Source organism: Sinohyriopsis cumingii, chromosome 17 (genome assembly GCF_028554795.1).
Source record: "Sinohyriopsis cumingii isolate HCF-2022 chromosome 17, ASM2855479v2, whole genome shotgun sequence".
Taxonomy (NCBI): domain Eukaryota; kingdom Metazoa; phylum Mollusca; class Bivalvia; order Unionida; family Unionidae; genus Sinohyriopsis; species Sinohyriopsis cumingii.
The window spans coordinates 114,603,423-114,628,405 of NC_142977.1; the positions used below are offsets into that span (position 1 = coordinate 114,603,423).

Here is a 24,983-nt window from a genome sequence, read left to right on the forward strand (position 1 = left end):
AGGTTTAATTCCTGTAGAAACAGCCATGTAAAGTTTTGTACTTGCTTTTGAAAAACACTCATTAAGACTCGAAAGCACTCAGGCTAGTTAGATATTAGTTTTACACTGTTCGATGTCAATTTATTGCATATATATATATATATATATATATATATATATATATATATATATATATATATATATATATATAATTTTGAAGCTCTGGAATTGACTGGTTCTATTTGCTTCCTGTTAGATACCACCTGACGTAATCTGATGAATAACCTCCAGTTTTAAATATGTGACGTGCTTGTTAACATGTCTTTTTTCCTGCTTTCTGTTGGGGAAACACTATTAGGCGATAGTGGATTGACACTCAACGCGTTTGGTATAGTCATGAGCATTTCTTGCTTGCTATTTTTAGTCTTGGAGCAGTCCACGACGGTGAATGGAATGCTACAGCTTGTAAGGCCGAGGACTCCTTCATTATGGCTCCCAATTATGTAGATTTCGACCCAGCCCAGCCATACTCCAGAAATCCATGGATATTCTCTAATTGCTCAGTGGAACTATTCAAGGAGACATTGAAACACAAGTATGTTCAATTAATGTGTATGTTTGTGATTTGGATTTTTAACGTAGCTTAACAAAAATCAGTATTATCGCTGCTATGTCTTCAGTGTGACATTTTGTAGTGATGTCTAGCACTGGGACATTATGCCGCAGACATGTAGCATGATGTCCCACCCAGTCACATTATCCTGACACCAGGCCGACCAGTCCTGATACCAACCTCTTAATGCTGGGCGCCAAGCGAGGCAGCTGTTAGTATTGTCCAATAAATATCGACGCTGATAGGATTATACATTTTGAATTCGTTTCATAAATCCATCGATACGAATGACTGAACTGATCAATAGCCGCTTATGAGGAACCTAATTTTACGTACCGACTTGGGGAGAACCGGTCGGATTGGAAACTCAGCGAATTTAATGTAATGTTGGAATAATGAATACAATTGATATCGTTGTCTCGTGAAAAGGGAATAACTCCTGACATATCTGTCTGAGTGTACAAGCATCCATTTTGGTTCATTTGTATTTTAGTGAAACTGTGCAGTTGTAGGTAGATATGAAGGTGTGTGAGTAGGTAGATAGGATTGGTATATACAATGGTGTGTGCGTAGGTCCCCTTCATATCTATCTACTATCATTGTTATCAGTACTTTTTCCTATTTCAGAACGTGTCTGAATAATATAGGTGATGTTTTCAACTCCACGGAATGGAGAAAATATACCATGAGACTGCCAGGAGAGGTATATACCCTGGATGAGCAGTGTGAGTTCATTAATGGCCACGGTTCTGCTTTCTGTGGGGTACGTAAACTTTGTGTTTGTATATGTGTGCGAGTGAGAGCATAGCCCCATTTTCCTGCATGATTACAACTGCCCAACTGACTTAAATTCGCTTTCTTTCTCAAATATAGCCTAAGTGAAAATTACTTGAGATGATTGCATTTTTGTTTAAACTACGTCAGTATAATTATGGCTATATAGTACAGAATCCAAATTTTCTACAGTGAAAACTTGCTGCTGAAAGTTTAATTAAAGATAAAAGGTATACAAAGGTATACAATGTACAAAAAATGTACAGTATTGCCGTTAGTGTTCACTTTGTATATATATATATATATATATATATATATATATATATATATATATATATATATATATATAATTCTAAAAATAAACTGAAAACTGTTCGTCGTCACTACTATATATATATATATATATATATATATATATATATATATATATGTATATATATATGGCATGGAACCGTTTTCAGTAACGGTCTATGTTGTTTCTTCTTCATCGGGCTGAAAGAATGACACTGAATATGTTGTGGAACCAGTGTGTTTCAAACTGTTTAGCATTTGTAACAGTAATGTTTCGATGATAACAGTTTTTCAACGCCAAAGAACGGATAACACAGGATCAACAAGCTCAACCCATAGTGAGGAAATTACTATTCGCGACATTCTGAGCTCAACTCATTAGATAGACCCTATTACTTGGAATCTAAAGCTTGTATAATGACGGCATGTTAATTGATGTGTTAGGCATTAAGAAGTACCTAATAACTGAACAAAACACCAGATGACCGTCATATTTCACGATCCTTGGTGACACTAAACTGACGTAAGTGACTCTATGAGTAACTGCCGATAGACGTTTGTTATGCAGATTTATGCCCTGAGATAACGTTTCCGTGCTGATGTCAATATTCGTGTAACCTCAGGGTCATACAACCACCACTAATATACTCTGATCACCATCCGTTATTGCATTCTAGTGTAGTCACATTACAATTATTCATAAATTTGTCTTAATATTTTCATACATGTGGTTAAACAGAAAAGAACGTTTCTTGCTTTCAATAGAAATCGTCAGTAGTAAGGTGGGATACATTACCGTCAATGGGAATTAGCATTACAGAGACCCCTGGGTCAGATTAGCGTCAAGGGAAATTTAACATGGAGAAAAATCGTGGGTCAGATTAGCGTCAAGGGAAATTAACATGGAGAAAAATCGTGGGACTGTTGAACTACAAGGGAAATGAACATGGAGAAAAATCGTGGGACTGTTGAGCGACAAGGGAAATGAACATAGAGAAAAATCGTGGGACTGTTGAGCGTCAAGGGGAATTGAACATGGGAATAGAGTGTGGGTCTGTCTAGGGACTAGGGGAATTTAACATATGGAAATTGAACATGGTGGGTCTGTATAGCGTCAAGGGGAATTGAACATGGTGGGATTGTCTAGGGACAATGATGGTAGAGGGTCGAACACAACAGAGACAGAAACATACATACACTAGTACAAGCGTGAGATTTATATATAAAGCATTACCAAGACCTGAAATCTTGCTGGGGTGTTCAAAAATTTGCATAATTGTAATGATGCTATAAATAGCTATAATCAAGGAAATGCTCAACGACAAAATGGATGTGACTAAAAGTAACGTTAAAATGACGAAATTGTCCCAGAATTTAAAGGAAAATAAACATATCCCCGAAAATTAAGTTACAATGGTTTAGACTAAAATGGATAAAATTAGTAACTACTTACTATATCAACTTCTGTGACGATCATGGATAAATACCTATGTATCTATAATCAGCTGAAATTCCTATGAAATTCCACTATCTATTTATAGCTCCAACTTGTGGGTTTTTCCTTTGGAAAATCCCACTATCTTTTTATAGCCTCAGCTTGAGTGACGTTCCTGTTTATGAATTCTAGTATATATGTATAGCTACAAAATGTGGAAATCCCCAAGTCGATATTTATAGTCTCAAAATTTCCAGCGTCAGTGACGTCACTGCACTGAACACTAGGGGATAAATGGCAACAGTGTTGCAAGTGGCTGACCTGAATACGCGCTACTGTAGGTAGGTAGGTAGAGTGTATCTGATAGGGATAAAGTGAGTTTTATAGGGACAAACAGAGACCAATACACACACACACACACACACACACACACACAACATACGCGCGCAGACTCACACACACACACACACACACACACACACAGAGGGAAGAGGAAAAAACAAACCCCAAAATATACTATCCACACTCGGGAGGAAGAAAAAAAACAACCAAATATACGATCTACACAACGTAAGCGAACAAACACACACACACACACACAAAACATACGCGCGCAGACTCACACACACACACACACACACACACAGGGAAGAGGAAAAAACAAACCCCAAATATACTATCCACACTCGGGAGGAAGAAAAAAAACAACCAAATATACGATCTACACAACGTACGCGAACACACACACATACACACACACACACACACACACACACACACACACACACACACACACAGAGGGAAGAGGAAAAAACAAACCCCAAAGATACTATCAACACAGAAGGGAGATAATACAAACCCCAAATAAACTATCCACACAAACGTACGCGAACGCATACAAACCCCAAATACACTATCAACACAGAAGGGAGATAATGCAAACCCCAAATAAACTATCCACACAAACGTACGCGAACGCATACAAACCCCAAATACACTATCAACACAGAAGGGAAATAATACAAACCCCAAATAAACTATCCACACAAACGTACGCGAACGCATACAAACCCCAAATATACTATCCACACAACGTCGCTAACGCATACAAACCGCGAATATACTATCCACACTCGGGAGGAAGAAGAAGAAAAACAACCAAATATGCGAACTACACAACGTACGCGAACACACACACACACACACGCACACCACAGAGGGAAGAAGAAGAAAACCATTATACACTATCCAGACGCAGTGAAGAAATAACCCTTTATATATATGCTATCAACAGAGAGTGAAGAAAATAACCCATTATATTCCATCAACACAGAGTGAAGAAGAAAAAATTTTTTGAAAGCACCTAAGCCCTCACCTGCAATGACCAACTCTGCCGAACACCTACACCCCACCCACCCCCACTCCCAACACTAAAAACCCATTTAACCCGTTATTTTATGGCATCAGTGTGTGATTTAGGAAACATCAAGACACAAGATGATGGACGAATAGACTGACTATTGTTTACGGACTTGCATGCCTAAAGAGCGTGCGTGAAGGAAAACATCCTTCCATTTCAATTCTAACTAAAACATGATCCAGACGGATAGAGAGAGGTGAAAGAGCACAATTTCATAAAGTGTGAGTAAAAACAAAACACGCCATCCTTATTATACAATGTCAAGACCAAGAGACACTTACGTTTTCTTTCTGGTCTATTCTCTTTTAGAAGGTAGTATGAAATTTCACATCAGGGCCAACGCATCGGCTCACATTGTCAATTTTTCCATTTCCATGTCTTTACTGGCACAAGTTCTTCATCATCTTCAATTTCTTCTTCTTCTGAATCCCTCTTCTCTGTTTCGTCTTGTTTTTGTTTCTTCTCTTTTCTCGTAGGGCACTCTGAATTCCAGTGTCCTTTCTCCTGACAACGATATTAGGTATCTTGACTTTTGTCTCTCTTTCTTAGACGAAGCAGGTATTCTGGAGACAAATACCCATTTACCTTTGCAGATATAGCAAACTTCATTAGCACTTACACACTTTCGTATGACTCTCATCAAATCAACGACCAAAAGAGTAAGTTTTCTTGGCACTTTCGCATGTGAATTATGCTTTCGTATGACTTTTAGCAAATATTTGACCAGCAGGTCGATATGTGCTGACTCTTCCATCTTCTTGATCGTTTGAGAGCGGAATGAATACTCTGACGCTAAGACACTCTCCTTATATACATGGACCTGCTGCGTATGAAACCTAGTCAAATGTAATTTTGCAATAAGATGAAACGATTTCATTGAGGAAGTAAAAAGCAATGATGTACCGTATCGCCTCACACAAAACCTGAAGTTTTAGTTCAAATCCGTGTCAGCGATTTCGAAGACGACATAACTGAGCTTTAATCAATGCTCTCCAATTATGCCACAAAACCACGAGTCCTGATTCACGCCAAAAGAAATTTCGTTCGGTCCATAAAAAATAGTATCACATCTGAGAAACGCAAAAATGAACTTCCAGAAAACTGAGAACGACGGCTTACACCTACAACGTAAATGTGTGAGTTCAAGTAGTGCGTAAAACTTAGTCAAATTAGATTTTTATAGTCAAGACGAAACGATCTCTTTTCGAACAAGAAAGCAGACACCAAGCGACAATGGCGATCCGTGTCACACAACACTTTTCAAAATGTATATTATCAGAGGTTTGTTCTAGCGATCTGCACGGTTAAATTAAATGTTGATGTATTTTGCAATAAGACGGACACAATTTCCATGGGATCGCCCATGGTACGATTGTTCGTGCATTAGTTTAATTTTTAAAAATATTTTTTTATATAAATCGCCTATAGGATAGACCCAGTAAAGCATGGCCATTCTCGTCACTGTCTGAATAGCTACTCAAGTCAATTCGAAGCGAACGCGGTAAGAAAATAAGTATAGCCAATGAAATGGCTTACAACGGGTGATGCATTGTTTTGTTCTAGGGCTGTGTGGCATAATAATCCCTATGTTCTTGCGTTGTTACCATTACAGTGCAGACAGACTGAAATGTAAACTTACAAGCCCTCTTTGTGTGTGTTGTACCATTTCCTCTTACCACATCAAAATACTGAGCGTCACAGTATTGGTTCGCGTTTTCAAGCTGACCATTTTTTTATATCTCACTTAAACATTTCGACATAAACACTCACATCGGTAGAGTCAGAACAGACGTGTTACAGTATTGAGGGGCATGTTATCTTTTCTTTTTCAAACTAATAAATTTGGGGTTTGTATGAAGTAAAGAACCGAAAGTACAGTGAAACTCAAGGATGATGACCCAATCTGTCTGTCTATTGATGCGTGTATTTACTTAAGAAGAAATATGACCTCTAAAACACAAAAAGATACGGCAAGCATGATTAGATTAAACACAACGATGTTTTCCTTCACGCCCGTGTAATTTAGAGTTTCAATCGTCTTTGAAGACAAACTTGGTCTCCTTTTGTAGGGCTTGAAATAATAAAAAAACTGAAAAATCTTAAGCACTTTGCTATAGATAATTTCATCAACAGACCAAACAACATAAATACCGTTACAACAATAGAAAGCTTTAAATCTTCTATCAAAAAGAAATGCATGAAAAAAATTAAAGATTAACGATAACTAACCAATGAAACCGAATTTAACAAAGGCAATGACATGTGAAGAAATGCCTCTCACTTTGGAAAGGTAGGCGAATGTACTCTGTCATGCACCGTCAACTTGAAAAAAATTATAAACAGAGAGAAACCTGAATTCAAAATTCAGTTGTTTCTTTTTCTTCAAAATTATTTCGTTTCTTTTTTCTTTTTTTTTTTGGAACAAATCTAAGCACTAATGTAGAGTGGAAAAGGGAAAATGCACATACAAGCTTTGATATTTCTGAAAAAAGGAGGGGATATTCCTAACGTTCATAACCACCTATATATGCTTGGACTTGTCTGTGACTTATCCACAAAACAAGATATACATATTTCTGGTCAAGCTGCAAGTGTGTGCGTGTTTTTGAAAATGGTAAAAATTGGATATACAATTTTCTCGTGACACTTATAAAGTGAAGAGTCTGTGCAAGTGTCAAAAGCCAAAGTCATATAAGTTTTGTATTTTGTACGGCTTGTAAAGATTTCTACCTTAGAAAATGTGAAGTATCATAAGTTATTATCACAAACAGAAGTGGAACATAGGGGCTTGCAAGAAAGAAAATAACCCAGACAGTTGGTGTCATCAAGAGTGCTAGAGACGGTACCCGAACTTGCTTGCCTGCTTACTTGAATTAAAGTGATTTTCGCTCTAATGGAGCATGTATCACTGGTTTAATAACGCACCGCGTGATTTTTAATTACTCCTGGGGAAGGAAAGAGAGCCTCATCCCCCAGGCTTTTATGTACTCACAGACTATTTTTAAATTTAGCCACTCAGGTGTAGGACTAACTAGTCCTTAACAACCTGACTGAAAGACTTTAAACATGAGTGGGAATTGTCTCACCACACACTCATTTTTCTGTCCGAGCGTGGTAAAGGAGGAAAAAGGTGCTCAGCAAGACAGCCATGGATGTTAAGTACTCACCAAAACGCTAGCCCTTACTTATTTCAAATCAAGTCCCGTTTTTGCTAATGGACAATAAAAGGTACCAATAATGTGTTAACCACCTGTGCAATTAGTTCAAATCTAACGAGTCTGTTAAATTTCCTACTTCCTAACATATCTGTCTAATATTAGTACTTAGTGCACATAAAAATAGCCATACTGATCTTATTTTAAATTATTATGTCTAAGCGACATATACCAGTTTGGTCACTGTTAGGTTTAAAAAGTTAAGTTTGTTGTGGTGTTCCAATGGGTCAAGTTCGTTTCGAGAATAGTTTAGTCAAGGAGGGATACCAAGCCAAATATGGTTCCCTATTTAATAAAAAGCAATCTTTTGGAGCCCTAAAAAAAGTCTGTTTTTTTCTGTTAGAAGGTAACACGTCTCTCTTTTGCTTTCACGTTCTTTCCCGCACTCCTAGTCTCATGATTCTTGATATCAGGAAATGCGTAGCCATGATGGGCGGTAATGTAAGCAGCGATTTCTACCAGTTGACTGAGGGGGTATCCAGTGTAGCTTGTCTGTAGAATTGGGGAAGAACTCTGACCCCTAATCCCCATTGAGAAGGTCTTGGTTTAAAGGTGTCTAGAGATTTTTGAATTAAAAAATGTTGTGTTGTGTTGTGTCTCCAGTCTGTTCGTCCATTGTCGACTCATCTTCCTCCGAAGATGTGCTCAAGATAAGCCAAGTTGAACGAAGCCTATGTGAATTTGCATAGGGTCATGACAAGTCTGATACCGAGACCTGAAGAGATAGACAATATCATAATGTTGAAAGTCACTGAAGACCTGAAAGAAGAGCTCTTCAAGGAGGAATTCAAGAAGGAGAAAGAAGAATGGACGGAGAAGTACAGACTTCATAAACAGCAGAGAGAGAGAGCAGCAACAGCAGCAGCAGCATGGACCTGGCAGAGGCTTTGTTAACAGTTTTATCGACACCAAAGCGTTCTTCTTCTCTTTCCGAAGAAGCAGACCTTATCCTGTGAGAAAGCCTGTCGTCAGAGGAGGCCGTCATCTTATAACCTAAGCGATCGCCATAGCTTCAACTTCCCAAAAAAAAATTTCAGGGCTACCCCATACTCTCGAAAAGAATCACATTCCATTGCCTATGATACGTTAGTCAGTTAGAAGAAAAATACAGAAGTGAGTCTATCAGCACATGATTTCTTTATCTTGGTTAGAAAGTGTGACTCTAAGTTGTTCGTTTCCGTCGCTTATCAAAATTTTAAAAATAGTAATGTTCTGTAAAAAGTGAATGAGTGTTTCTTTTAGGTCTGTGCGTTTTGTTTTCTTTTGTTGGTGATAATATGGATTAGCAAAAACTATTACATTAGCAAAAACGGGACTTGATTTGAAATAAGTACGGGCTAGCGTTTTGGTGAGTACTTAACATCCATGGCTGTCTTGCTGAGCACCTTTTTCCTCCTTTACCACGCTCGGACAGAAAAATGAGTGTGTGGCGAGACAATTCCCACTCATGTTTAAAGTCTTTCAGTCAGGTTGTTAAGGACTAGTTAGTCCTACACCTGAGTGGCTAAATTTAAAAATAGTCTGTGAGTACATAAAAGCCTGGGGGATGAGGCTCTCTTTCCTTCCCCAGGAGTAATTAAAAATCACGCGGTGCGTTATTAAACCAGTGATACATGCTCCATTAGAGCGAAAATCACTTTAATTCAAGTAAGCAGGCAAGCAAGTTCGGGTACCGTCTCTAGCACTCTTGATGACACCAACTGTCTGGGTTATTTTCTTTCTTGCAAGCCCCTATGTTCCACTTCTGTTTATGATAATAACTTGTGATACTTCACATTTTCTAAGGTAGAAATCTTTACAAGCCGTACAAAATACAAAACTTATATGACTTTGGCTTTTGACACTTGCACAGACTCTTCACTTTATAAGTGTCACGAGAAAATTGTATATCCAATTTTTACCATTTTCAAAAACACGCACACACTTGCAGCTTGACCAGAAATATGTATATCTTGTTTTGTGGATAAGTCACAGACAAGTCCAAGCATATATAGGTGGTTATGAACGTTAGGAATATCCCCTCCTTTTTTCAGAAATATCAAAGCTTGTATGTGCATTTTCCCTTTTCCACTCTACATTAGTGCTTAGATTTGTTCCAAAAAAAAAAAAAGAAAAAAGAAACGAAATAATTTTGAAGAAAAAGAAACAACTGAATTTTGAATTCAGGTTTCTCTCTGTTTATAATTTTTTTCAAGTTGACGGTGCATGACAGAGTACATTCGCCTACCTTTCCAAAGTGAGAGGCATTTCTTCACATGTCATTGCCTTTGTTAAATTCGGTTTCATTGGTTAGTTATCGTTAATCTTTAATTTTTTTCATGCATTTCTTTTTGATAGAAGATTTAAAGCTTTCTATTGTTGTAACGGTATTTATGTTGTTTGGTCTGTTGATGAAATTATCTATAGCAAAGTGCTTAAGATTTTTCAGTTTTTTTATTATTTCAAGCCCTACAAAAGGAGACCAAGTTTGTCTTCAAAGACGATTGAAACTCTAAATTACACGGGCGTGAAGGAAAACATCATTGTGTTTAATCTAATCATGCTTGCCGTATCTTTTTGTGTTTTAGAGGTCATATTTCTTCTTAAGTAAATACACGCGTCAATAGACAGACAGATTGGGTCATCATCCTTGAGTTTCACTGTACTTTCGGTTCTTTACTTCATACAAACCCTAAATTTATTAGTTTGAAAAAGAAAAGATAACATGCCCCTCAATACTGTAACACGTCTGTTCTGACTCTACCGATGTGAGTGTTTATGTCGAAATGTTTAAGTGAGATATAAAAAAATGGTCAGCTTGAAAACGCGAACCAATACTGTGACGCTCAGTATTTTGATGTGGTAAGAGGAAATGGTACAACACACACAAAGAGGGCTTGTAAGTTCACATTTCAGTCTGTCTGCACTGTAATGGTAACAACGCAAGAACATAGGGATTATTATGCCACACAGCCCTAGAACAAAACAATGCATCACCCGTTGTAAGCCATTTCATTGGCTATACTTATTTTCTTACCGCGTTCGCTTCGAATTGACTTGAGTAGCTATTCAGACAGTGACGAGAATGGCCATGCTTTACTGGGTCTATCCTATAGGCGATTTATATAAAAAAATATTTTTAAAAATTAAACTAATGCACGAACAATCGTACCATGGGCGATCCCATGAAAATTGTGTCCGTCTTATTGCAAAATACATCAACATTTAATTTAACCGTGCAGATCGCTAGAACAAACCTCTGATAATATACATTTTGAAAAGTGTTGTGTGACACGGATCGCCATTGTCGCTTGGTGTCTGCTTTCTTGTTCGAAAAGAGATCGTTTCGTCTTGACTATAAAAATCTAATTTGACTAAGTTTTACGCACTACTTGAACTCACACATTTACGTTGTAGGTGTAAGCCGTCGTTCTCAGTTTTCTGGAAGTTCGTTTTTGCGTTTCTCAGATGTGATACTATTTTTTATGGACCGAACGAAATTTCTTTTGGCGTGAATCAGGACTCGTGGTTTTGTGGCATAATTGGAGAGCATTGATTAAAGCTCAGTTATGTCGTCTTCGAAATCGCTGACACGGATTTGAACTAAAACTTCAGGTTTTGTGTGAGGCGATACGGTACATCATTGCTTTTTACTTCCTCAATGAAATCGTTTCATCTTATTGCAAAATTACATTTGACTAGGTTTCATACGCAGCAGGTCCATGTATATAAGGAGAGTGTCTTAGCGTCAGAGTATTCATTCCGCTCTCAAACGATCAAGAAGATGGAAGAGTCAGCACAGATCGACCTGCTGGTCAAATATTTGCTAAAAGTCATACGAAAGCATAATTCACAGGCGAAAGTGCCAAGAAAACTTACTCTTTTGGTCGTTGATTTGATGAGAGTCATACGAAAGTGTGTAAGTGCTAATGAAGTTTGCTATATCTGCAAAGGTAAATGGGTATTTGTCTCCAGAATACCTGCTTCGTCTAAGAAAGAGAGACAAAAGTCAAGATACCTAATATCGTTGTCAGGAGAAAGGACACTGGAATTCAGAGTGCCCTACGAGAAAAGAGAAGAAACAAAAACAAGACGAAACAGAGAAGAGGGATTCAGAAGAAGAAGAAATTGAAGATGATGAAGAACTTGTGCCAGTAAAGACATGGAAATGGAAAAATTGACAATGTGAGCCGATGCGTTGGCCCTGATGTGAAATTTCATACTACCTTCTAAAAGAGAATAGACCAGAAAGAAAACGTAAGTGTCTCTTGGTCTTGACATTGTATAATAAGGATGGCGTGTTTTGTTTTTACTCACACTTTATGAAATTGTGCTCTTTCACCTCTCTCTATCCCTCTGGATCATGTTTTAGTTAGAATTGAAATGAAAGGATGTTTTCCTTCACGCACGCTCTTTAGGCATGCAAGTCCGTAAACAATAGTCAGTCTATTCGTCCATCATCTTGTGTCTTGATGTTTCCTAAATCACACACTGATGCCATAAAATAACGGGTTAAATGGGTTTTGTAGTGTTGGGAGTGGGGGTGGGTGGGGTGTAGGTGTTTGGCAGAGTTGGTCATTGCAGGTGAGGGCTTAGGTGCTTTCAAAAAACTTTTTCTTCTTCACTCTGTGTTGATGGAATATAATGGGTTATTTTCTTCACTCTCTGTTGATAGCATATATATAAAGGGTTATTTCTTCACTGCGTCTGGATAGTGTATAATGGTTTCCTTCTTCTTCCCTCTGTGGTGTGCGTGTGTGTGTGTGTGTTCGCGTACGTTGTGTAGTTCGCATATTTGGTTGTTTTTCTTCTTCTTCCTCCCGAGTATGGATAGTATATTTGCGGTTTGTATGCGTTAGCGACGTTGTGTGGATAGTATATTTGGGGTTTGTATGCGTTCGCGTACGTTTGTGTGGATAGTTTATTTGGGGTTTGTATTATCTCCCTTCTGTGTTGATAGTGTATTTGGGGTTTGTATGCGTTCGCGTACGTTTGTGTGGATAGTTTATTTGGGGTTTGTATTATCTCCCTTCTGTTTTGATAGTGTATTTGGGGTTTGTATGCGTTCGCGTACGTTTGTGTGGATAGTTTATTTGGGGTTTGTATTATCTCCCTTCTGTGTTGATAGTATATTTGGGGTTTGTTTTTTCCTTTTCCCTCTGTGTGTGTGTGTGTGTGTGTATGTGTGTGTGTTCGCGTACGTTGTGTAGATGGTATATTTGGTTGTTTTTTTTCTTCCTCCCGAGTGTGGATTGTATATTTGGGGTTTGTTTTTTCCTCTTCCCTGTGTGTGTGTGTGTGTGTTTGTGTGTGTGTGTGAGTCTGCGCGCGTATGTTGTGTGTGTGTGTGTGTGTTTGTTCGCGTACGTTGTGTAGATCGTATATTTGGTTGTTTTTTTTCTTCCTCCCGAGTGTGGATAGTATATTTGGGGTTTGTTTTTTCCTCTTCCCTCTGTGTGTGTGTGTGTGTGTGTGTGAGTCTGCGCGCGTATGTTGTGTGTGTGTGTGTGTGTGTGTTTGTTCGCGTACGTTGTGTAGATCGTATATTTGGTTGTTTCTTTTTCTTCCTCCCGAGTGTGGATATTATATTTTGGGGTTTGTTTTTTCCTCTTCCCTCTGTGTGTGTGTGTGTGAGTCTGCGCGCGTATGTTGTGTGTGTGTGTGTGTGTGTGTGTATTGGTCTCTGTTTGTCCCTATAAAACTCACTTTATCCCTATCAGATATACTCTACCTACCTACCTACAGTAGCGCGTATTCAGGTCAGCCACTTGCAACACTGTTGCCATTTATCCCCTAGTGTTCAGTACAGTGACGTCACTGACGCTGGAAATTTTGAGACTATAAATATCGACTTGGGGATTTCCACATTTTGTAGCTATACATATGTACTAGAATTCATAAACAGGAATGTCAATCAAGCTGAGGCTATAAAAAGGTAGTGGGATTTTCCAAAGGAAAAACCCACAAGTTGGGGCTATAAATAGATAGTGGAATTTCATAGGAATTTCAGCTGATTATAGATACATAGGTATTTATCCATGATCGTCACAGAAGTTGATATTGTAAGTAGTTACTAATTTTATCCATTTTAGTCTAAACCATTGTAACTTAATTTTCGGGGATATGTTTATTTTCCTTTAAATTCTGGGACAATTTCGTCAATTTAACATTACTTTTAGTCACATCCATTTTGTCGTTGAGCATTTCCTTGATTATAGCTATTTATAGCATCATTACAATTATGCAAATTTTTGAACACCCCAGCAAGATTTCAGGTCTTGGTAATGCTTTATGTATAAATCTCAGGCTTGTACTAGTGTATGTATGTTTCTGTCTCTGTTGTGTTTGACCCTCTACCATCATTGTCCCTAGACAATCCCACCATGTTCAATTCCCCTTGACGCTATACAGACCCACCATGTTCAATTTCCATATGTTAAATTCCCCTAGTCCCTAGATAGACCCACACTCTATTCCCATGTTCAATTCCCCTTGACGCTCAACAGTCCCACGATTTTTCTCTATGTTCATTTCCCTTGTCGCTCAACAGTCCCACGATTTTTCTCCATGTTCATTTCCCTTGTAGTTCAACAGTCCCACGATTTTTCTCCATGTTAATTTCCCTTGACGCTAATCTGACCCACGATTTTTCTACATGTTAAATTTCCCTTGACGCTAATCTGACCCAGGGGTCTCTGTAATGCTAATTCCCATTGACGCTAATGTATCCCACCTTACTACTATCGTCATTAAAGCCTTGTTGAAAAAAATATTGTGTGTCGAATATAAATAACATAAGCTGTACAGATTTGTTGTGCTTAAGTTAGGGTCTAATGTAAGTAACGACACATGTGCTGATATGATGTGTTCAAGTTTGTGGGTAACATAACTAACATAATCCGTGTTGATTTGTCACATTCAATATAGTATCTAACATAACTTGCACAACATGTGCTAATATGTTGTGTTCTAGGTAGTCTCTAACATAACTTACTTAACCTGTGCTAATATGCTGTGTTCAATGTAGTCTCTAACGGAACTAACTTAACCTGTGCTAATATGCTGTGTTCAAGGTAGTCTCTAACATAACTAACTTAACCTGTGCTAATATGCTGTGTTCAAGGTAGTCTCTAACATAACTAACTTAAACTGTGCTAATATGCTGTGTTTAAGGTAGTGTGTAACGTAAGTAAAATAAACAATACTTTTTTTCTATATACAGTAGGATTATTTATTCGTACAGACTCTTTGTAATTAATACGCATTTGTATTGGTGAAGTTTCTATGAGCACAGTTTTCTGAGCCATTCAAAAGTATCTTGAGGTATATAGAAGAGACAACCTTTGTTTTTTATTTGATAAGCTGTGTGTTATTTATTACATTTTGAGCGGCCCCTCAATTCCTTAGATATAGTATTAATACATGGAATCTAAACCAGATATAATCATTCCATGGCATGTTATTTAATGTTTAAGACATTTAGAAGTACCTAATAACCATATATCAGCATGGCATGACGTGTTAGTTGATGCCTTAGACTTTAAGATTTGGCTGGCGTTATCAAGGGAATGACCTCCATCAATTTTAAAGTCCGGTGGGAGTGGCTAGATAGATTATCAACAGAGAGCTGACCAAGACTATTGGGAATAAATAATGCAATACCAGCCCCCTTACAAAAGAAAAATAACAATATGTAATCAATAGCAATTACTAGCGGCAACTCCAATTCAACCTAAGTTATGTCGACAGAATTTAAAGCAGTGTCTAATTTGGATTTATGTCATCATAATAACGATTGTTGAAAAGAGCACAATGACCACGACTGATTGCATAATCTTCCTCTCTTGACCCGTGTATCACGTCTTCCTATTCTCTAGTCTCCATATTCTGAACGCTTAATCTCTGATGGACTTCTTGGTCTTTTATTATGATTACATCATCTTCCGGACTTCTGAATTCCATCTTTGGACTGTCATGTCTTTCCCAGAAAGCTGTTTCCTTAAAAGACGAAATTACCCCTAAATCTCTATACGTATCACTTTCGATGCGTACATAAAATGTCCTCACTTAGGTTACTCAGAGCATAACTAACTATCCAAAAACTGCATAAATCGTGACCTAATTCGATAGATTATCACTCTCTTCACAGCGACTGGCCATTAATTAACATATGAGCGGTGTATCTAACATTACTGTGTCTCGTAACCTACACTACCACATGATTGACTACTATTGCATTAAATTCCACAAAATTGTAGCTCACAGCAATCCCTAACCTACAAGATTGTTTAAATATTACAAAGTTAGTTATAACATGGGATTATCGTTAACTCACGATAAGCAGTATAGTCCTAACAGGCAAAGGAAATTATTTCATACAATCCCATGAAATCCTACACGTATGAAAATTTGGATGCCATGCAATCCATCAAGTCTATCAATGAACTAGTAACTGTAAAATTAAAGAGATAAATTGCATAACAGCTCTAGCATCAACAGATTTCCATGAAATTGAATAAACAATACATAATAGTCACATCAACACATTTGCATAAAACAAACGATCAAAAATAAAAAAACTTTGTAAGTAAAACTTAAAATTGCGTGCCTTAACTCTGTTCTCGTTCAGAAATTGTGCGTTCTAGTTCTAAAACCTGTCTTCTCCTACAAGACAGCCACCGTGTCCCCTTTTCTTGTTTAACATTAACATTAATTCAAAATTGCATACCTTAATGCTGGGGGCCCCGAGTGTCCGAGTGGTCTAAAGCGCTTACCGTAACGGATCACTGATATCTCACCTCTGTCTGCGTGGGTTCGAGTCTCGAGTTCGGCCAATGTGGATATGTGAGAAAGCTTGCCGTAGCTTCTCGTGGGTCGGTGGTTCTTTCTGGGGATTTCCCGGTTTCTTCCTCCACCATTATTACTGGCTACCGTGTATAGTCTACCTTGTGCTGAAAATGGCGTTAAACTCTACTATAACAACTACAACAACCACAACCTTAATGCTGTTCTCTTTCAGAAATTGTGTGTCATAACACTACAAGCTGTCATTTCTTATAAGACAGCCACCTTGTCCCCTTTTCTTGTTTAACGAGGAAAGCACTATTCATTTTAGTGTTCCTCGGCCCCAACGTTATCCTCTCTCAGTATTTTCAAACTAAAGAATTTCGACCCAGGTCGTCATTTTATAATCACGTTACTTCCAAAGTGTATGCCTTAATTTATTCTTACCAATCGTACGCAACGGTTCCTACATTTTCCACAACATAATCATTTATTGCGTGAGATTTTGGAAAGCCTAGAATCTCTGAGCTACGTTGCATATCAATTTCCCTTTTAGAAATGATTTTTGCCCTATTAAGCGGTTATGGTTGGTGTCCCAAATGTTGACTTTCTCAGGACAACGTTGCAATGCCCTGGTCAAATTTCAATGAGTAGTAGATGTTGGCCTTTCAAGTTTAACACTGACATGTGTGGGGGGGGGGAAGCAGAAAGGTCGAAGTGACTCATCACAAAGACTTTTCTGGCTTAAATATGATAACAGTTTAATGCTCAATGCATTCAACCTTTAGGTTCAAATCTATGGAAAATTCGACACTTTACATATGCATTACGAAGTAGCTGCATAGTAACCGAATTAAACACCAGAGTACCACCATTTTGCACGAAGCACAGTGACACTAAACTGGAGTAAGTGGCGCTATGAGTAACTGCCAATAGACGTTTGTTATGTAGATTTGTGCCCTGAGATAACATTTGGTAGGAAGCCAATACTCGCTTAACCCGCGTGGTCCTTAGTAATTGATAAATTCCATATTACCCTGAATAAACCTATAACATGTTATTGCATACTGAACATATTTACTTGATGTTCTTAATTTTCTCATACATGCGAGTATACAGCTAAGAACATTGTTTGAATTCAGTAGAAACCATCAAGAAAAGCTAAACACTTGCCGCGATACTGCAGGTTTCTAAGACAAATCCAATAGTTGGTATTCCGCAGGTGTCTGATAGGTTACATTCCTATAGCATTTAAACATGTTCATTATGATGCAGCTATTAACTATAGAAAGTGTTGTGTTTCCAACATAAATAGCATAACCAGTGCTGGTATGCTGTTTTCAAGGTAGTTTCTAACATAACTAACATAACCTGTGCTGATATACTGTGTTTAAGGTATTGTGGAACAAAAGTAATATAACCAATGCTGATAAACTATTTTCAAGTTAGTGTCTAACATACTGATCATACGTGCTGATATTATATGATCCAGTTAGTGTCTAACTAACATAGCCTGTGTTGATATGCGTATTCAAGGTAGTGTCGAACACAATTAATATAACCCCTTGAGCTGATTTTTGTTTGCAAGGTAGTGTCCAACATAAAAGCAAACCTATTCTGATATAGTGTGTTCAAGTTACCGTCTAACGTAACTAACGGTCTCGACTGATTTGTTTGTTCAATGTAGTGTCAAACATAATTAACATAACCTTTGCTGATATGCTGTGTTTAATTTTATGTCTAATACAACTAACATCCTGTGCTAATGTGCTGTATTCAAGTTAGTCTGAAGGATAACCAACATAACCTATACTATTTTGTTGTGTTGAAGTTAGCGTTTAACATGACTACAATAACCAGTTCTGATATGATGTGTTCAAGGTAGTGTCTGATAAAACTAACATACGCATATCTATATTTTTTTAACTCCAGGATCATGATTTTATTTAGCTTTTGTAATTTGTCTTCATGGTTGTAAATTGTCAATTGTACGGAATATGATTAGTTATGTTTCGCCTTCATTGCATAGGGTCTGTTAAGATCTTACAATTATGTAGGATCTATAAATAGATGATTACGTACGTGTTGACAATTACTGCTCCTTTCTAGTACTTAATTTGTGAACGTAGCCTTTCAGAATCGTAACATAAATTTGGGTTTATGATTTGGTTCCTGAGTCATATCGATAGAGGATGTGGAACGAAACTGCAGAAAAGCAAAAGACCGAACCAGTATATAAAAAGCACGAAAATTTGAGAAATTGTGCATATCTATAAAGATTAATAAAACTAATAAAAAATAGAAAAAAAACTGAGGCAACTCATATTAGTCGAAGAGTTCAAGAACTGCGACCAATGTGACGTCAAACTTTACCATGATGAACAAAGGAGAGATACTTCACAAAATGTTGCTCGTACAGTTGATAAATGCGCTTTGGCTCAAAAATTTTAAGTTTCAATAAACTTTCCTCTCAGCAGATGGTTAGTAAGAAATCAAATCAGTCTGAAGCGAGTACCTGCAAATTTCAATCTGGTACAACAAAAAGAAATCAAAGTTTAATATGACTGATTAGAAATCCTTATGTCTTCCTACATGCACTTCATGCAATAAAATAGGGAATGTTAGTTCTGATTGCTTTAAGCTAAAATAATAACCAGCATGAAATGACGGATCAGTTCCAATTGTTCTAGTTCCTCATATTTTAAAGGCATGGTCGTGTATTGGAAAATACATTTGTATGGTTAAACAGACCTGAGTCTGATTCTGTTATGGAGAAGTATGAACCCTTAATGTCGAAATCTTGTATATCACTTATTGGTGATTCGCCCAATCCTATCCTAATTAAAATATTAAGGGACAAGTAAGCTTCTCAGTGGCCTTTATTTTAAAGTAATTTGCCTTTGTCTGAGAAGTCCTCTTCACCTCAAAGTGTTGTTTAATTCAAACTCCTTTTAAGCATGTTAATTTAACATAAAACTTAGTTTCATGTCCATTGAATATCGTTACTGTAAATCCTTGGTGCATTGAGGGTGGTCATTAATTGCTAGACAATGACCGAGACGAAAATAAGTTTTTTTCTATAGTTGTGTTGATCAAAAGAATACTCCTATTGAAAATACAGTCCATGTTTTATATCCGGCTCGTGCAGTCAACAGTATGCGAAAAAGAGCTTTTGATAATGAACTTGATCAGGAAATTATTATTTTGGTTGACACATGTATTGGTAAGTCTTTTGATGAAGTCACTTTTGGTCCTGTTACTGAAACATCAAAAGGTATTGCTTATTGTGATCGTCTTTTAACAACCCATTCACGTATTTCTTATCAGGGTGATAAACGACAATCACTTGTCGTCGAGGACGAAAAATATCCCGAGATTTATTTTGTTTCAGAGGGCTATTATAGAAGCTGACGCAGAGGTGCCAAGTTGCTAATCGTTTTGATAAATTGGGTCCTTATGATAAAATGAAGACCACCTGATGTATCCGTTGGTGATGCGTTTTCAGCGAGCTTTCAAATTGTGGTTCCTAAATCATATTGATAGGAAATTCATATCATATCTAACGAAACTCCCTTGGCTGGTCATAATAGTCACTAAAATAAGTCATATTGGTAGGAAATTGAAAGTGATGTTTCCAAGTATTGTACATCTCGTTTTATTTGTCAATTAGCAAATTTTAGTTCGTTTGAGTTATTTTTGGGAGCATTGTGTCCACGGACCTGTGGATTCCCTTCAAGAAAAACTTCTTTCATTAGAGGATTTGAACATTAACCTTTCAGATCATATCTTTGATTGTGAATTAGTAAGACATTATCTTTTGTCCAATCACGCTAAATCACAATTGAGACAGTTCAAAGCTACAATTGTATGAACTTTTCAACCTGATGATAAAGTTCTGTTATCTCTTGTCATTACTTCAAAATCTTCTTTGTGTTAAATAGTATGGTCATTATACAGTTACAAAAGCGATTTAGATTATATCAACACTCCTAGGATACTGAAACAGAAATAACTCAGTCCCGAGTTATGTAAATATGTTTAGGGAATATATTGATTGAGATAGCTCTCTAAATCATTCAATAAATTTAGACACTCCTGTCACTCAGCGAAACTTTAAATGTTGACATACAGCTGGAAGGTACTGATTTTATTTCGCAGTGTGTGTGTGATATGGATTATTAACGGAACTTTAAAATATTTCAGTCATATTGCTACGATATATGCCGTGTGGCAGTTTATAATGATGTCTGGTGTTGGGTCATCATGCTGCAGACATGTAGCATGATGTTCCACCCAGTCACACTATTCTGACACTACGTCGACCAGCCCTAACACTAACTCTAAATGCCGAGCGCATAGCCAGGCAGCTGTCAATTTTTGTAAGGCTTTGGTATGATTCGGCCGGGATTCGAATCCGCGACATATCGCATCCAAGCCTGACGTTCTAACCACCAGGACACCGTAGCGGTCTTTAGTTATTTCTGCTACTTAGATTGTTGCCATATAATTGTATCACATAACCAGTATATATATATATATATATATATATATATATATATATATATATATATATATATATATATATATATGCTGTAATTATGGTTATGCTTACATAACTAACATAACCAGTACTGATATGTTGTGTTCAAGTTAATGTCTATGATGACGTATACCTAATGTGTTAGATATGATGTGCGTGAGAGGGTGAGGATGGACAGTCAGTGAGTCTGCAGCTCCCTCAGGAAATATGCAAGATCTGGTACCATTTAGCACGTTAGAAATATTGTCCTCTATCCGAGTTTGTGGATTTTACAATGTATTAATTTAAAGGTGCTTTAGTCGAAAATAATAATGAGCAACCTTTTGTGACTGGATTAAAAGCTCACTCAACCTTATCTTTACTTTACATTTTTAAAACAAAAGCTTAGCTCGTACAATTCTGAAATATGGGCATGTAGCATACACGGTACATGATCTTCACTCTGCCCTGTAATCAGTAGAATCGATATTAAAACGGCAAAACCATTTAATTCTTGTGGGTATCTCTGATCATTCTTTCTCCCATGATATATCCGACCTTAATCGCATTGTTTGCCCTCGATATTAGTAGATTTTAGTCTTTTGCAAGGCAAGTGAATTATTATTGCGAAGGCAGTTAAATTATAATTACAAGTTCAAGTAATGTTTTAGTACAGAGGCAAGTAAAGTATCATAAAGAAATATGTCAACGTACCTAGTTCAGAATTAATAATGTATGTAAATCGATGCACAAAATGAACACATACTAAATGTGTTGGAAATCATATTCGATTTTAAAGCCATTCATTACTAACGGGGATGACGGTGAACATCGGTGAAATTAACTAAGGAAAACTATTGTTCTGTACCGCACTATAACCGTATCACTCTCCCCGCACCTCAGGCTTGAGTAATTGTTACAAATAAATCACTCAATGAACGAGAATGACCTTTAATGAGAAAATAGTCTAGTCTGACCAAAGCATCAATTTATTATAGTACTTACGAGTTTAACTTCGCTTTTGTAAGTCGTCGCTCCCTAAACTTTAATCTCTCTTAAGTTGTACTCATGCCGTTCTATGCAATGCAAAGTGAATATTTTAAGGGATCCTAAAACTGTGGTGGCAAATACAAAAGAATCAGGTGTTTCGGATGAATTGCAGTGGTGCTCCAAATACATTTCAATCTTAAATCTGCTGATGTGCAAACAGTTTGAAATGTGCTATCGTCCCAACAGTTTCGATGTATCACATTAAATTGGGTTAACTAAGGCATCACAGAAGGATACGGTTTTGGGTGAACTGTGTTGACTGGTAAAAGGCATGAAAGAAGGATGGTATTGGGTTAACTAAGGCATCACAGAAGGATACGGTGTAGGATGAACTGTGTTGACTAGTAAAAGGCATGAAAGAAGGATGGTATTGGGTTAACTAAGGCATCACAGAAGGATACGGTGTAGGGTGAACTGTGTTGACTAGTACAAGGCATGAAAGAAGGATGGTATTGGGTTGATTAAGACAGCACAGAACGATACGGTGTTGGGTGAACTTTGTTGACTAGTAAAAGGCATGAAAGAAGGATGATATCGGGTTAACTAAGGCATCACAGAAGTATACCGTGTAGGGTGAACTGTGTTGACTAGTAAAGGGCATGAAAGAAGGATGGTATTGGGTTAACTAAGGCATCACAGAAAGATACTGTGTGGGGTGAACTGTGTTGACTAAATTGAATTAACCATGGAGTATCTAATAACTATTTGATTTCTACCTGAAACGAGTTTTCTCTTATAATAATGCAAACATTTACAATGCATTTGAAGTTATGCTGCTTTTATATCATTTATCTCAAAAAATGGAATGTCCTTCAAATACAATTATGTGGAAATAATGCAGCATATTGTGAGTGTTTTACATGGTTTTTATTTCAAGTAAAATTCGTATAACTGACATGATGGAGTTTGGGGCGTTTTATTAATGCGCTATCGTTAGTTGAAAGATGCACACGTACCCACACGAAGAGAATATTTGGACTAGCTTGTAGGGTTAGTGAATCCTGAAGCATTCCAAGCTGTTCGTCTTTTTTCTTTTAAGGTTGTAAACGCCAATATATGTCTCTTCATGAAATGTACAGACCCAGCAAAGAAGGAATGTATGACGACATATTTCAGTGCACATAGAGGAACAACGTGTGGAACACATAAGGTAATCTCTTACTCCGTCTCTTTCTCTCCCATACTGCCTTTCAAGGTTGTAACAAGCTCATTACACAGGTCGTTGTGTCTGAAAAAGTATTTGCCATAATCAATAGTATTAATTACTGTGTACTATGAATACTATTAAGTTTTGCTAATAACACTGTCCAGTGTTCTTTACCACGATTTATATTTAAACATGGTTATTTAGTCAGCTTAATGTGCTTCCTTGTAAATCAGTCAAATTAAGAACAGGTATGTTGCTATTGGTGCAAAAAATATTCATTAATGCTTTCTTTTCTTCAAATATAGATAAACATTTTTTTATTGCAGTGGTGCAAGGAAGGACAGTGTGTTTCGAAACCTTCGTAATAGGTGAGTACATACTCAGTAATAGGTGAGCACATACTCAGTAATAGGTGAGTACATCCTCAGTGTCAGAGCCACTGTGCCATAAAAACATTCCTACAAGACTCGGTATCATATGAATGCAAGTTTGAACCCTGATTATCCAAAGTCAGGCAACCATGGTGGTTCACACTGCAAAGCACTTCCGTTATTCCTTCTGCTTGTGCATGTTATAACCCGTCATGTATTGTTTCTCTAAACACCATATAAATAAAATACACCTTTATGAATTATTTAGGAATGAAACTATAACTATAATTATGTTTTGAATCTATGGTCTTAAACTATATAACAGAAAAGATGAAAAATCAACAAGTTTGTTACCTTTCAACAAAAAAATTATTTCCGTTGAATACGAAGAGAAAATTAAAAGAGAAGAACTTACAGTATGGTGAATTATATACCAAATAGTAATAAAGTTGTAAAACAATTCAAAAAGTATATTGTATTTTGAATGAATTCCCGTGGTGTTCTGAGCGAATTCTAATCTTGATTGTGCTTATGTACCAATAGCTTGGAGTATTGCTCATTTACTATCAGTCTTGATGCATTATAATGTTATAGTTTAAAATGTTTTGAAATAAATTCACAATAATCCCAAAATAGTGACTTAGTCCTAACATGTTAATGAGATCTTTGTAATTCCAATGAATAAGTTAATTAATTACAACTAATCTTAAATTAAAACCAAAATATCACTTAAAGACTGACATCACTTCAGATTTTAGGATAGGAATAAATAAATCTAATGTCAACAGCCTTAATATAAATTTTTAGACAGAATAAAATGTCTAAGATAAGGATCAAAAGTTCATTTACATCAACAAGATCAGGTCTGTTATTAAAGATTCATTAACAAATATGACAAACATCAGGTAGACTATGAATTCACGAGGGGACAGCAATGACATAAATTCAGATATCAGGTTAACATGTTTAACTACAGGTAATAATTATCTTAAAATATATAGAATAATATACAAAAAATAGCTTTGAAACATGTTGTTAAGTCATGTAGATCTAAACTACTGTCCTCGATTATGTGCAAAGGCCAATCACACAAGACAAATTAAATATACATAACATTAGTCAAACATTAGAATTCTATGTCTTTTGATTGTAGTTATGAGCATTGATGTGATGACGGTGAAAATGACGACGATGATCATGACGTGATGATTATTTTTCATTGTATGCTCTTAGTTCATTACAAGATTTGGAATGAGTCTTTCCCCAAAAGGCAAATTGGGTAATTGTTATTAAAACAAACCTTGTATTTTACAGGTTCATACTGCAATGTGTCACAAAAGTCAAGTAGAGAATCAGCAACATTACTACACTCCCGAGCTCAATGAGATACTCTGAAAACTGCCTAT

The 24,983-nt window shown here is 36.8% G+C and overlaps 1 protein-coding gene across 1 annotated transcript; it reads left to right on the top strand.

The window, feature by feature from the left end:
• The first annotated feature begins 1,272 nt into the window (after positions 1-1,272).
• On the top strand, positions 1,273-24,983 carry LOC149779701 (metalloprotease mig-17-like). Its single transcript, XM_089938667.1, has 4 exons — positions 1,273-1,355; positions 23,099-23,209; positions 23,533-23,574; positions 24,892-24,983. Exons 1-3 carry the CDS (start codon positions 1,278-1,280, stop codon positions 23,569-23,571), a joined length of 228 nt encoding a protein of 75 aa, XP_089794793.1. The 5' UTR covers positions 1,273-1,277; the 3' UTR covers positions 23,572-23,574; positions 24,892-24,983.

What these genes read in the sequence shown, in the direction of transcription:
- LOC149779701 (XM_089938667.1), top strand. Translation starts at nt 1,278, where the DNA reads ATGAGACTGCCAGGAGAGGTATATACCCTGGATGAGCAGTGTGAGTTC. An exon ending in ACGGTTCTGCTTTCTGTGGG is followed by an intron (nt 1,356 to 23,098) that starts GTACGTAAACTT and finishes TTTTCTTTTAAG; the next exon opens with GTTGTAAACGCCAATATATG. An exon ending in CAACGTGTGGAACACATAAG is followed by an intron (nt 23,210 to 23,532) that starts GTAATCTCTTAC and finishes TTTTTATTGCAG; the next exon opens with TGGTGCAAGGAAGGACAGTG.